This window comes from Drosophila yakuba, chromosome X (genome assembly GCF_016746365.2).
Source record: "Drosophila yakuba strain Tai18E2 chromosome X, Prin_Dyak_Tai18E2_2.1, whole genome shotgun sequence".
In the NCBI taxonomy this organism is placed as follows: domain Eukaryota; kingdom Metazoa; phylum Arthropoda; class Insecta; order Diptera; family Drosophilidae; genus Drosophila; species Drosophila yakuba.
The window spans coordinates 23,037,505-23,052,605 of NC_052526.2; the positions used below are offsets into that span (position 1 = coordinate 23,037,505).

The following is a 15,101-nucleotide window of genomic DNA, read 5'->3' on the forward strand; positions in this document are numbered from 1 at the left end:
GATCCTGATCAGCCCTTGGACATGTTAGTATAGACTATCACAGGGACGGGAAGAGGTTGGCCGCTTTTGAATATCTTTTGTGTTTTCTCATTGGAGCTTCAATGATTACGAGTTACCCGGTAGTTTGGCTGGCCTTGCTCTTCTCTCTGGATGCGATGTCGTTCTCAATGACACAAAGAAAAACGCTACTGCTGCAGTGCGCCCACTTGTTGGTTCTTTGTGGAAGACTGTTTTGGGCGGCTTGTGGGCATTAGTGTTAAATAGATTTTAATTAATCTAGTATACACTTTTACTATATGAGTAAAGAGAAAATATAAAAACCATCAAAGCACTCGTTTGTTGAAAATCATATCATCATGATTTTATAATTTTCTCCAAACAGATTTCGTCTTTAGAAAATAAATTTTTTTTTATTTTATCCTGGTGTATTATGTCGTGCCAGTAAAAAAAAAAACTTTGCCGAGATATGCGGTCTCACTGCTGCTTGTAAATTAATAATTAACGAGACAATCGGCTTAGCAGCGTCCAGAATACCGCATTAGAATCAGCTCCTTCAACAACGGAATGGAGGATCCAGAAAAGGAGGACCTGCTGGCCTTCGAGCGTCGGCTGGCTGAGGTGGTAAACACCGAGAAACGGAGCTCATTCCGCTGGCGCCTTGTGCTGGGTGCCATCTTCGCCTGTTCGGCGATCAGCGCCTGCCATTGGGTTCGGTATGCCAAGGAAAGCGAGTCGGTGGTGTTCCAAATCCTGTCCAGTCACAGCGCCTTTGCCTTCTCCCTGGCAACCATCTGCCTGCTAATCTTGTATGGATTCAATCACGCCGTTAAGCAGGACCCCACCATTCTTCGTGACACCAGAGAAATGCTGTCTCCGTTCCGTCTCAACATTGATAACCAGGGACGTCTTATCCTAGTTCCACCGCAGACAGAATAGATATAGAGTGGATATGCATCCCCAACAACACACTGTCGTTGACATCCCAATAAACTCTCCTTGAAAAAGACTTGGCTTCTTCTTCTCTTCTTTTTGAAGTGTTCCGAAAGATGCAAAGTTAAGTCGAACCAGGTCTTGCACACTAGGAGAAGAACTTGCATAAATTTGATATAGGCAATTATAATTTTCGAGAGGTGACTTCTTGAAAGAAATCTATGCTTTACAAAAATGTTACAACATTTCTGTCATAATTTGTAGGTTACGAGATTTTAATAAATGTTACACAATAACCCAGCAGAATACATATTACGATTTCAATTATTAATAGGCTTAAATTTAATGGCATCATTTCCAATAAACAAGCGGGTCTTTTTGTTTCGTTTAGAAAATGTAATGCACCATACAGCTTATTTCAGGAATTTTCTTTAAACGTAGAACCGGAATTGAGCTATCTATACCCATTTCACGTAATGTAAAAGGGTAAACAAGACTCGTTAAAAAGGATCTTAATCACGATCACTAGCTAAGTCGATCCAGCCATGCCCGTCTGTATGAAAACCTAAAAGGTTAAGATTAAGTGCGCAGACTGTAGGAATGTAGACGCAGCGCAAACTAATTGCAAAACGTTGCCACGTCTTCTTAAATCGTTCTGCCAAAATAGTGTTTGCCACTAACGCAGACTCTAGGAATGTAGACGCAGCGCAAACTAATTGCAAAACGTTGCCACGTCTTCTTAAATCGTTCTGCCAAAATAGTGTTTGCCACTAACGCCCACATACCGGCTAAAACTTTCACGTCCACACTTTTAAGAAAAGGTATGATTTGTTATAACCGTCACTCGTAAATTAAAGGGTATACTAAATTTGTTACCGACCCTATAAAGTACATATGTATGTACAATTCTTGATCAGGATCAATAGCCGAGTCAATCTGGCTATGTCAGTCCGTCTGTCCGTCCGTATAAACATCGAGGTCTCAGGAATTATAAAAGCTGTATAGCTGAGATTACATTTGCAGTTCCAGAGACATAGGCGAAGCCCAAGTTTGTTTCGTAATATTGCCACGCCAACGTTAACGGTCCCAAATTGGCCAATGGGAGTGGTTGTTCCCACACTTTTGAAAAATGTGTAGAACTAGGTTCATTTTACTTTCCGTCTTTCGAATTTCCATCGATATACCACAAACCATTTTTTAACGCCTAGTTTTAGTTTTGTTTTTTTTACCAATTTCTTATGATATACGAAGGTGAATGTAAGCGGGTATCTGATATTCGAGAAACTCAAAGTTAGCGTTCTCTCTTATTTTTTGATGGAGCTAAAGTGATATGAACACAAACAAACTAGAATTTGCTTTTTTAATCCGAAGTCTAAAGCATTAATACGGATGGGCAGACAGACGGATCGCCTCAGTTAGTCTCATCATCGTCTCATCAAGAGTATATAGTTAAATTCTGATTTAAGTGACGAAATTTCAAATCATGTTTATTATGAAGCATTATTATACCGGGTATCTGATAGTCGACTATAGCGTTCTTTCTCGTTGTAGTTGTGGTGCTCTAACTGGTGTTATCTGGCAGCAGCCGTGATAAAAAGCACAACTTACCATAAGCCGCCAGTGGAAGGCAGACAGCTACAATTAGCGCTAGAAGAAGGCGAGCAAATCGCAGTGCGTTGCACGCATATGCACAGGCTACGATTATGTATTCCGGAATTCATGCAGTTTTAAAACTTTCAAGCCCATGAGCCGCAATGGCCACGTTTCACACAGCTTGACATTTGTAATCAGGCACTCGCCGGCCCACTGCGTTCACCATCCCTTCACGTTGCTTTGCACACCCTGGAAAAGGGTATTTTATTTATTTGAAGCCCTTAAATTAATATATAAGTCTACTTTATTCCATTTCCACAAGGACATAAGTACGACAAATATAAAAGTGATTCCGGCAGTCAAATTTTAGGTGCATCGGTAATCGGATCTGAGATCTCCACGTCTTTCGTCACTAAATGCATTTTGCGCGGGTTTTTGGCGTGATCTTACTAGGGTAGGCGAACTCTTTTATTTCACTCTCTCGGGCCGGAGCAAACAAGTAAGAGATATGTAATGCCCGATAGGAAGCAGAACGAGGGTCGGAGTTTGTTTGCGGTCCGTGGTCGTCAACGGCACATTTGCATGCCCGGCTGTTGGCCAGCATACGTGGCACTGCAGGGCCGACATTGGCCTTTTAGTTGCGCCAGACGAGGTTTGGGCGTAACTCGCATATTACCAAGTCCGCACACGTTTCTGGGAAATAAGCATTTTCGCTAAATGTTTTGTAAATATTTCCGCTTACAACTTTATAATTAGCTGTTGCTGTAACAACAAGAGCGGAAGCGGAAAAGCGGATCCTAAAAAGCCCAGTGGAAATTATGCAAGTTGAGCGGATTGCCCGGAGCAATATGACTAAGGAACACCGGTGGGGCATCTGGAAAGGCGCTTATAAAGAGAGAAACGAAAATTGTTAACTTTAATTGCTAGTTCAATATAAAAATAGTTTACAGTTTTAATACTTATTTAACATTTTGCTTGGTCTCAAACAACGCAAACGGAACATTTTAAAATCAATCAATAAAGACGACAAGCAATAAAAACGATAGCCAAATTGCAAAACAATTCATTTTTTTTGTTAGTTTAAATTTAGTAGTTATACAAATTTTTTGCAAAGTCGGACCAATTTTATCGCCAATGACATTTTAAACGCCAATTTTGAGTCACTTTCAAGACCGTGAGCTTCTTAATTTTAGGTTTTATAAAATACTATATATTAAATTTTGGTAAAATACGAACAGTATATTGTAGGCTAAAAGAAAATATATTTCCCACTCAAGTCCCATTATATACACAAATATTGGAACACTCAGTTTATGTTTGGTGCCTAATTCGCTGCTCACTGAAACACACACACCGATTTAGCAACACGCAGAGGTTATTTATCTCCAGAGGTACATCCACGAAGCTTTTTAATTAGATTTTCGCAAGGAGTCGGGAGCCGCTTGATTGAGTCACAGCTGAGTTTTCGAGGCAAGCGAGGAAAGCGGTTTAAAGCTGAAAAAGCCGGAAAAATTGGGGATCTCGTCGTGCGTGCATATTTTAGGTTCGAATTGAAGTTTTAATTAACAGGAATCTACTACATTAGGCAATCAAATGCATTTCAGGCAACCTGCTTCCACTTATTGGCCATCAAAAACTCCCCAAAAAGCGGTAAGGGCCCAAAGCCTTAACTTATTAAAATCTTTAAGCATTTTATGTTAATTAGCGTCGAGATACAAAACAAGCAGGCGGGAAAATTGCGAAGCCAAAATGTCGCGGCAAATCAATCATGATTTAAGAACTTGCCACAAGGTACGTCGTGGGTATTTAATTAAAAATTTCATTAAAATCCCAAAAAAATTAAACAAGACAACTTGCGCACCCTGAAGCTTACATATCCTTTACAGAAATTGTATAATCTATCTATATATTATATATTTAAAACAAGAGAGAACGCTATAGTCGAGTTCCCCGACTATCTGATACCCACTACTCAGCTAGTGGAATTGCGAAGAAGAGTCTTCAACACTGACAGTTTTTGGCGGTTTGTGGGCGTTAGAGTGCGCGTGGAAAATCAATAGAAATTTACAAGAGTAATACAAATATGAAATAATATCAAAACACACATTTTTCAAAAGTGTGGGCGTGGCAGTTTTAGGCGGTTTTGTGGGCGTTAGGCGGACAGACGGACATAGCCATATCGATTCGGTTATTGATCCTGATAAAGAATTTATATACTTTATATTTCAACGAATCTAGTATAACCTTTTACTCTATAAGTAACGGGTATAATATTACAATTTAAAATAAGTAAAAAAATACCAAAGTTAGGATGGGCGTTGTAAAAGTTTTTTAGCAAATCGATAGAAATTTACACGACAAATAGTATAATGAAAACAAGAGAGTACACTATAGTCGAGTTCCCCGACTATCTGATACCCGTTACTCAGCTAGTGAGAGTGCGAAGGAGAGTCTTCAACACTGACAGTTTTTGGCGGTTTGTGGGCGTTAGAGTGGGCGTGGCAAAAAGTTTTCTTGCAAGTCGATAGAAATTTATAAGACTGATACAAAAATGAAAAACTATCAAAACATTTTTCAAAAGTGTGGGCGTGGCAGCTTTGGTCGGTTTGTGGGCGTGGCAAAAAGTTTTTTAACAAATCGATAGAAATTTACAAGACCAATACAGAAATGAAAAAATATTTAAACATTGGACGTGGCAGCATGAACTTGCGCTGCGTCTATGTCCCTGGAGTCTGTATTCTTAATCTCAACTTTCTAGCTTTTGTAGTTCCTGAGATCTCGACGTTCATACGGACAGACAGACGGACAGGCGGACAGACGACGGACAGACAGACATGGCCAAATCGACTCGGCTATTGATCCTGATCAAGAATATATATACTTTATATGGTCGGAAACGATTCCTTCTGCCTGTTACATACTTTTCAACGAATCTAGTATACCCTTTTACTCTACGAGTAACGGGTATAAAAATTAGCTTGCATTCGCTATCCTCCTCCTATCAAGAAAATCGTAGTCCGGAACAACAAGGAGCGGCGACATCATTAGCTACATTCGTGGCAGAAATTCTCTTGGGGAGCGATGCGGACGCGCTGCCAGTTAACAGACAGGTAAACGAGATGCCGATGCCCCACTTCTCCACCAAGTTTGAAGCACCGATATTGCAACTGAAGCAGCACTGAAAGCAATACACTTTCAAAAAATGTGATATGCCCATTTCCTGGGACGTATGTTTGTATGTATATATCGAACAATGAGCGTTTAAATATATTATATATTTATCGAGCCATGTCCGTTTATGTTATTACGTACATTTCGATTCTGAAGGTTGCCGCGCCCACTCTACCGCCCAGAAATCGCCCAGTACTATCACGGTCACCCTTTGTAACCGGCGCTAGCTGGTCAACCTGGGAAACAGTGGTTTCCTCGTTACATATCTCTGCTTAGCACTCACCTTAGCTGCGTACCGGGTATCTAAAAGCCAAGGAACCCAACTCTAGAGCACTCCTTCTTCTGTGCATTGCTAATATGCGATAGTTTTGAGAAGCTCAACGCTCCCCTTTTTTTGTATGTATGTACTGAAGCAACTGAGCAACACTGACAACACCGTGTTTATGTGCAACATTGACAACTTGGCGTGAGGCAAGTGACGCGGAACGAAGTTCGATGTTGCTGCTGCTGATGTTGCTTTTTTCCATAAGCACAAGCATTGCCATTACCGTTCTTCCTGTAGCTGTTGCTCCTGCTTTTCTCCTGTTTTTCTCCTGCTTCCGAGGAAGTCATAAAAGTACCGCTTAGCCCAAGGTGGTTGCGGTACCGAGGAACAAGCGATATGTGTGTTCCACGGGAGATGAGAACACTGAGAAGCAACAGGCAAAATATAGATTATATATAGGTTCATATTTCAAATGTTACCCCGTTTTTGGGGTCATTATTCTACGATTACTCTACTACTTTTACTTAGCTCTACTATTACTTACTGATTTTCCAAAACTCAACAGTCCAACCCGTTGCAACTCAAATCGAATGTCAATCATCTTGCGCTCAGTCCTACATATTGTCGAAACTTGCCATAGTTAAACATGCATTGCAAAGTTCCGAAGGTGCTAGAAGAACTAAATAAATGACCATTTATTTTAATTATCTTAAAAGTTGGGACAGCTACCTCCCATCACATTTTTTGGGGCATTCAGCCACTGTGCACATATGTAGGTGTGGAGTAGGGAGCGATATATTACATTTTATGTCAAACGCGTACGCTTTCAATATTGACAGAGAGCGTCCCTGTTGCAGTGGCGTATGTGGCGTCACCTGTTCCAAACTTCAACCCACCCCCTCCGAAAACCACATCCTTGTTGTATGACATGTTGTAGCTGCAGGGCTTGCCATGCTAATGCTTGCATCTTCTTATTTTTTGCCATTCCAAGTGACATCGCCAGCCCCACGCCTGGCATTTCCAAATAAAAGAACCCAAATTCAATTTTAGTCGTCACTTTATTGGCTGCGCACGATCTTTTCACCATTATCGTAATAACATTCCGGGACGGCCTTAGAAGGGCTCTCCCAACGGCTTAATGGTCAGCTCGTGCACCTGGACATGTGGAGGGGTGCCCAGCGCGTACATGATGCCCGCGGCGATGTCGTCCGGTTTTAGCATCGGCAAAACACCGTAGCCGGAGGGCAGAATCTCCGTATCGGTCACTCCTGGAGTGATGCTCTGGAAAAAAACGGAAAACGAAACGAAAACAGCTTTTAAAAATACGACTCGTATACCAATAGGTAAAGAATACGCGAGATACACATACATACTTAATGATTTTATCATTATACACGATTTTTTTTTTAACAAAAATATTATTGTAATATCACATCACCATCATAAACATGTTATCATTAAATGTAATATAAACAGTAAAAAATTCTCTAAATAATCCATTTAATATATTATTAATATCCATTTAATCCATCCATGATGGTTTTTATCTAGTGCATTGGCTTAACTTCATAGCGCGAGAATCAAGTAGATACCATTACACTGGGTCAGTTCGGTAGCAGATTCAAATGGATCCTTCTTGCTTTCGCGGACTAGTTCGTTTTACTCGAACTTTGAAGCATTGCTTCAGAAAATAATTTTTTGATCATGGCACATTTTTCTGCAGATTTCTTAGGGAAGTTTTCAATAGTTATGTTTGAAATAATCGATAACTGCACTACGATTGAAATTCAGTTCATTGCAGACGAATGATTTACGTAAAGCTAAATACAAAAATAAAAAAAAATAATTTTGCACAGAGTCTTAAGGTCTTAGCAGACATTCGGACAGACTGAAACGTTTGATACGCTTTCGCTAATACGCCTTTAATGACACATCCCAAACTGATCAGAATAAAAGCTTATTGATGCGGACTTACCGTGACCTTAATCTTGGTCTTGAATCCGCGCAGCTCCTGTCGCAGGACTTCCAGCAGGGCCGTAACCCCGTGCTTGGTAAGCGGATACATGTTGAGCACCTGCAGCTCGTCACCAGGTGGATTGATGATGTTACGGCCCGTGAGGCTGTTGATGAGCACCACATGGCCATCCACCTCACGTTGCTGCATTGAGCGAAAGGCGCGGCGGGTGCAGATGACCACGCCCATCAGGTTCACGTTCAGGACCTGCTGCAGTTGCTCCAGCTCCAGGGTGAGAAGTTGTCCGGGGTTCAGGCAGCCCGCGTTGTTCACCAGGATGTCACAGCCGCCGAGCTGCTCCTCGATCCAGTCAAAAGCAGCCGTCACAGAGTCCAGATCACCGACATCGCAGTGGATAGCGTGCAGGCGGCCCTGCAGCTCCGGCGGCAGTTGGTCCTTAATGGCCTCCATGCGGTCGACCCGCCGGGCCAGACCCACAACAATGACCCCCGCACTCACCAAGTGGCGAGCCACGGCAGCTCCAATCCCGGAACTAGCACCCGTGACCACCGCCACGCGATCATGCCAGCGTTCCATCCCGAGGTTTTTCGACGAGTATTCGCGATGAAGGTAAGTTTTGTATTTGGTATTTCGTCTTCGAGTAAGAATTCTTCTAGACCCAGCTCCCAGGCAGTTCTCCTCGCAACTGACGGCAGATGGCACCCACTCGTCCACTTATATACACCACATACACACATATTGGCCTAGCTTGGCAATGAAACTAAAATATTTAACGTCGCCGCCCAAGCGCGCAGTTCACACGTGAGTTGAATAATTAAGTGAATACACTCATCTATGGCGTATTTTACGGGGTAATTAAGACGTTAGCGGGTCGCTAATGTAATAATCGATTTAAAATCGGCTGAGGCCCTAAAATACTTACGCGCAATAAATCAGTTGAGTGATGGAACCTGGTTAAAAATAGGTATACGTACGAGTATATACCAACCAAGGAAATATAAGCTAGTACTGGTTTGATAAGTGTTTTTCTATAGCTTTGATGTATGTTAAAGTGTTTGTTGCTTTAAATCACTTTAAATAAAACAAGAGAGAACGCTATAGTCGTGTTCAAGGACTATCTGATACCCGTTACTCAGCTGGAAGTGCGAAGGAGAGTCTTTAACACTAACCGTTTTTGGCGGTTTGTGGGCGTTAGAGTGGGCGTGGCAAAAATTATTTTGGCAAATCGGTAGAAATTTACTAGACCAATAAAAAAATAAAAAAAATTATAAAAACATTTTTTAAAATTGTGGGCGTGGCAGCTTTGGACGGTTTGTGGGCGTTAGAGTGGGCGACCCAACATGAATAGACAAACTTGCGCTGCGCCTATGTCTCTGGAGTCAGTATGCTTAATCTCAACTTTCTAGCTTTTGTAGTTCCTGAGGTCTACGGACGGACAGACGGACGGACATGGCCAGATCGACTCGGCAATTGATCCTGATCAAGAATATATATGCTTTATATGGTCGGAAACGCTTTCTTCTGCCTGTTACATACTTTTTCAACGAATCTCTCTACGAGAAACGGCTATAAATAGATACAAACGAATTGACATTATTAACCTTTAATCGCTGAAAAGGGAATATGCATATGTACACTTGGCTGTCAAAGCTAAGATATTTGGCATCATTTTTTGCAAAGGAAATAGTTAGGCTATCATCAAGTTCCGCGGATGTACTTAGATGCGGCAGCGAAAAAGTTTCACTCTTTCATTAATTATACAATATGTTGGTATGATGCTGTAAATGTTTGTCGATTATTGGCAATATACTTGTACTGATCGTAGTTTTTAATAAAACGTATAAAACTACAGTTCTGATATTTGGAGTTCGAATTAAAATTTAAAGTTTATTTAGCCTTTAAATAATATACTCATAATATAAATATTATTTATGAGCAAAATCCCCCATAACAGCCGAAGCTAATTATAGGTAAAATGAAAATTGTCACAACATTTTCCAAGGCAATGTATGTGGTCCGTTTATTTTATTTCTGTGCAATCCGCAAATTATTCAGTTAGGTGACGAAGGCCTTCATAGTTAAATATTTAGTAGCGAAAGTGGAGCAATGCAGGCGTGTCCTAAAAGGGTTCACCCATGGGCTTGATGGTCAGCTCGTGCACCTGGACATGCGGAGGCGTCGACAGAACATACAAGATGGCATTTGCCACATCCTCAGCCTGTAGCATAGGCAGCCTTTTGTAGTCCAAAGGCACTAGCTCGGTGTCCACCAATCCCGGACTGATGCTCTGTGGGATAGTGTACCATAGATTAGACTGTCTGTCTAGTCAAGGTATGAATTACCATGTCAATGTATTTATTGCCACAGCCATATGCTTGCCTCGAAGGCCTCGTAAAAAAATAGAATCGATGAATGCTTTAAAGACATTTAGTTTGTTTGTAGGTTTCTGGTGAATGATTTTGAGAGGCTCTTAAGCTGCGATTGTGAGTGGCAATCTACATGCTGAGGACTATTTTGTAGTGCATTTGTAAAACACGTACTCACCGTGACCTTGGCTTGCGTCTTGAACTCTCGCATCTCCTGGCGAAAGAGCTCGGTAAGAGCGGTGATCGCGTGCTTGGTGGCCGGGTACATGTTGAGCTCCTGCTGGCTTCCGGGCAGCGGATTGAAGATGTAGTGGCCCACAATGCTGTTAATGAGCACCACGTGACCGGTGGACTGGCGCTGCCTCATCGATTCAAAGGCGCGCCTAGTGCAGTAGACCACGCCCATTACGTTCGTCTGCAGCACCTGCTGCACAGTGTCCACCGACATGGTTAGCAGCTGTCCACCGGACAGCTTTCCGGCGTTATTGATCAGAATGTCCACCCGGCTCAGATCCCGCTGCACTGCGTCGAAGGCAGCGTTCACGGACGACACGTCCGAGACATCGCACTGCATGATGCGCAATCGCGATCGCCGATCCTCCGGTAGCTCCTGACGCAGTTGCTCCAAGCGGTCCAGGCGACGGGCCAGGGCAACCACCACCACGCCAGCGGAGACCAGTTTTCGGGCGATTTCCGCTCCAATTCCCGAACTAGCGCCAGTCACCACCGCCACGCAGTTATGCCAACGTTCCATGTCGGCGACTGCAAGTCAAATAAAATCTTCGACGTATCTGAGTCAATAGACAGCTTCGGATTAAGGTTGCTCAGTCCATATTTCCACACAGAGCGAAAAGTTTAGCTGAAAGACCAACACATAAAATTACATTGATCACTTTAAGAATCATTTTCTTTTAGCGCTAAGACTGATCGCATTTTGGCTTACTGATTGGCTCAGTGATTCATGCATTATTATACCTTTTACAGCAAAGCTCATCTTTATATATGAACATATCTGTATCTGAAAATTTATCTGTATATTTATCGGTCGATAAAAATGTAAAATAAAGAAATATTTTAAGAGCTTCTTTAATTGTATTAATTAATTATACTCAAAGTATTTTTTCCAAACATGTGCTAAGGTTTTTTTCACATTATCAACTTGCATGGCGTATTCAATTACCCCTAAGCCGCAGGGTGAAACGAAATCATATCGCATCGCATTAGATCAATTCAAACCGCATTTTGATTCAGAGGTTTGGCTTACTTAGGAAATTAGTACACTCGTTACTCGTAAACTAAAAGCTTTTACTGAATTCGTTGAGAAGTATGTTGATGGTAAAAGAAAGTGTTTCCAACTATGAAATGTACACATTCTCGATCACGATCACTTGCCCAGGCGCTTTATGTCAGCCATACCTAATGTGTTTGTGAAATGTTAAGCAGCAAAACAGGTTTGTTGCACATCAGTGCCACGCCCACTCAATCGCTCACAAGACACCCAAAACTCACGCTTGAACATTGTTTTCAATTTTGTAGACTCCGAAACTCTTGTTAAATATAAATCTTAGAGGAGTAAATGTTCACAATTGTGACGTTTTCTATAATTATTACACTGAAGTCATATTTTAGCACATTTCCCATCTACGCTAGGTAAACCAGGTCATGCGTAATCATAATCGTATCATATTTAGATTGATTATATATTTAGTTATTTACTCGGCAGCGATGGGTAAAAGGGGGCTTAGGAGAGCCTTCTCAGTCACACTTCTAGAACATTATTCCGTTAATATTCTATAAAATGTTCGACCCTGAATATGTTTTCTAAGAATCTACACCCAAAGAATCATTTCATCAAAAGCATAAAATGAAAGCAATCTTTCAGTTGGATATGTTTTAAAATAATGTTCGGAATACTTCTAGTTAATTTAGTTTCTAGTTAGTTAACATCTGAATTTAAATGCAAATAAAGGAAACTCCAGGTAGCTTTAAGATGAATTTGTGAAACGTTGTCATAGTTTAAAAATGAATTAATTTTTTATTTTACTTAACTGCAATGTATTCATAATGATCTAAATAAATTTTCATTTCTGTAGCGGTTTTAGTAAATTTTAAAACATTTTCATTTTTCCATCGATACCGAACGAGGGGCGCTGACGTGTATCGTACGTAAAGGACGAGAAAATATATATATATAGTATATACTAGTAAGATCTAACCAGAACATAATACTCCGTAGGGATCGTTCTCGAAATCAGACTCCATGGCTAAATCGAAGTTGTATGGTTGCATGGTAATGAAATATTGACGGGTCGTATTCGCAAGTCTGTCGCAGCTGCGAGCCGGGCCAAAAAAACAAGACGGAACCATAAGAAAAACAACGAGCTCGACAGCTGCACAAAAGTTTTCCTTTGAAATATAAATAAAAACCAATTTAAGGCGCATTTTACAGCGCCGAAACTCAAACATAGCGGGCTTCGAAAAAGGCTGGGCAGACGCGAAGTGCTGAAAAGTTTCATGGGGGGTTCTATTAGGCAGTGTGCCACTGCCACATACGCAAGCAAATGTCGGCCACAGTTAACAAATGCGGAGGGGGAAACTCAGACCGATATTCATGCACCGAAAAAAAAAGGTTAGGTATTGAAAGTCATTTCATTTAAATTGTTAATATCACAAAATATACTGCTCAAATGCAGGAAAAATAATGATTCACTAGACGCATGATGCGCACGTAATAAAAGCACATCTTACCACTGTTTAAAATAAAAGAGCTTAGATAATGCTGCAGGGTTTTCGAGCTGGTAATACACATATGTATGTGTATATACGAGTATGTATGTATGTATGTACGGTATGGGACCGTGATTTCTCGCAATTTCTGTCCCACGGACACACGTGCTATTTGCTCACGTGTTTATGGAAATTGAGCAACGTATTCCAAGTATTTGGAGGAGAAGCTCCATCTAAAAGCGCCGTTTATTTGCCGACTCAACTCACTCGAGACAAGTGAGGGAGAAGAACGCAAGAAGAGTGCGCATAAAAATTTTACTGATTACGTATTTGCCGAGAAGCAGGGATCAAACAAGGCGGAGTGGGTGGCTCAAACTTTTCGGCAAACATGGATTTATTAGTCGCATTAGACTCGACTCGACGCGACTCGACAGGATGCGCCCCTTCGCCGAAAAACGGAGTCCAGAATCTGGAGTGCAGAATCTGGAGTCCAGAGTGAGGAGTGCGGTGTACGGAGTACGGAGTACGGCATATGCCACTGGTCAGAGTTCAATGGTGAGCATGTGCATATGCACGCGCATACTGCACAAAGGACTGCAAAAGGACTTTTCTGAGTCATACAATGGTGTTGCAGTGAGCCGTGTAGATTGTGCAATCAATAGCTGATGGTGAGCGTGGCGCCAGCAACGGTCGGTGGCGTCTTCTGAGTAGGGCTTTTGAGTTAGGCTTGCCTGTTTCATTTACGCCTGCTAGCACATAAAAGAACAAGTTTCCTAACAAAACAAGGTTTTTTTGAGTTATCCATTATTTTCCCGTGCCCCTTTACGAATATCATTCTTATGGCTAAAGGAAGGTGTATTTCTTGATTCGAGTGTAAAATTATTTATGAAGTCACATTCATTTTTCGCCACATTCAAAGTTGGTTGCTAAATAGATCCGAAGGCATAATCTGAACCAGGATCAATTCAATTATTAAATTCGACCGACCCGACTGTACTCTCAAGGGTTTCTAACAAACATGATGTTGTATGAGACTCTCAGTATGCAATATTGTTAGTTTTCAGTTCCGCAGTGTGCATTTTTTTCTGCTTCGACAAAGCCGACTGGAACATCTGCAGCTGGAGCTCCAGGTCATGATCCTTTCGTTTTCTGCTTTCCTGTTGTCCTGTGCTCCTTGTTGCATCTTCTGCTGCTACTGTTGCTCCTGCTGCCGCTGTTCATAATTCAAATTTACAGTTTTCTATGCTAATTCATTTTATATCGCCGAGAAGATGGCGGTGTCCTTGTCTCTGGCCACAGAAGAGTGCCGGAAATTTATGCAGCCCTGGCATATGCGGTGTCCCTTTGAAAAGGAGTGCCTGAAATTCAAATTCAAATCCGGAAAAGGAATTGGAATCGGAATTGGAATGCGTATTGTGATATGCGGAGTCCCGAATCCAAAGGACCGACCAGCAGGCGACAAGTGAAATGTGCAGGGAGACATACGGGAGACGGCATTTGCATTCGGCCTGACCCTCGAAGGCGTCACCAGCTGTTTTCATTATGCCAATTTGTCTTGGCCCCTCCATTTCCCAACATCCCTTAGTTTAATTATGTAAGCAGCTGGCGGGGATTTCGACCCCCCATGCTCTTCCTTTCCCATCGGCTATTTACGCCGGATTATACTTCTGTTTTATGGTCGAATGGGAAGGCTTCCAGGTGCGTGTGTGGCAACACTCTGCAAAAACGGCAACAACTTGGCGTTTTGGCTGTTATGACCACCTATAAACCGGCCAAAATTAACAACAATTCACCGTCTGCAACAATGTCCCAAGGCATGCTGACGCTTAAAACTCGAGTTCTATTCTTACGCGGAAACTGAATGATTGATTCGATTTTAATGCATATCGAAATTTACTTCTTTTTTGGCCAACTCAGTAATTAGTTATAGTGCAGCAGTTGCCAACTGGGGCCCGGATATCCTTTCCAGATTCGGTTTATGATAGCTTCTTCCGCAGATGCGATTTGGCCGCAGTCCAGGATTCCGCGGAGACCGATTCTAAACGAAGCAGTGGATTTTGTTTATATTCCTACT

General features: G+C 41.8%; 3 protein-coding genes across 6 annotated transcripts; 1 reads left to right on the forward strand and 2 right to left on the reverse strand.

Moving 5' to 3' along the window:
• The first annotated feature begins 376 nt into the window (after positions 1 to 376).
• On the forward strand, positions 377 to 1,006 carry LOC26535630 (nuclear envelope phosphatase-regulatory subunit 1 homolog). The gene has a single exon (XM_015191229.3). The coding sequence runs from the start codon at positions 565 to 567 to the stop codon at positions 934 to 936; it is 372 nt and encodes a 123-aa protein (XP_015046715.1). The 5' UTR covers positions 377 to 564; the 3' UTR covers positions 937 to 1,006.
• A 5,992-nt stretch (positions 1,007 to 6,998) lies between these two features.
• On the reverse strand, positions 6,999 to 8,634 carry LOC6526234 (farnesol dehydrogenase). Its single transcript, XM_002102007.3, has 2 exons — positions 7,935 to 8,634; positions 6,999 to 7,240 (listed from the first exon to the last, which is right to left on the reverse strand). Exons 1-2 carry the CDS (start codon positions 8,508 to 8,510, stop codon positions 7,073 to 7,075), a joined length of 744 nt encoding a protein of 247 aa, XP_002102043.1. The 5' UTR covers positions 8,511 to 8,634; the 3' UTR covers positions 6,999 to 7,072.
• A 1,293-nt stretch (positions 8,635 to 9,927) lies between these two features.
• LOC6526235 (farnesol dehydrogenase) lies at positions 9,928 to 11,089 on the reverse strand. Of its 4 annotated transcripts, none has more exons than XM_039375030.2 (3): positions 10,479 to 11,089; positions 10,277 to 10,322; positions 10,070 to 10,221 (listed from the first exon to the last, which is right to left on the reverse strand). In XM_039375030.2, exons 1-2 carry the CDS (start codon positions 11,052 to 11,054, stop codon positions 10,290 to 10,292), a joined length of 609 nt encoding a protein of 202 aa, XP_039230964.1. In that variant the 5' UTR covers positions 11,055 to 11,089; the 3' UTR covers positions 10,070 to 10,221; positions 10,277 to 10,289. The 4 variants fall into 4 exon arrangements, with proteins under 4 accessions (XP_002102044.1, XP_039230964.1, XP_015046716.1 ...); XM_015191230.3 differs by having other exon boundaries at positions 10,277 to 10,349; XM_002102008.3 differs by lacking the exon at positions 10,277 to 10,322 and having other exon boundaries at positions 9,928 to 10,221; positions 10,479 to 11,084.
• Between the last annotated feature and the right edge of the window lie 4,012 nt (positions 11,090 to 15,101).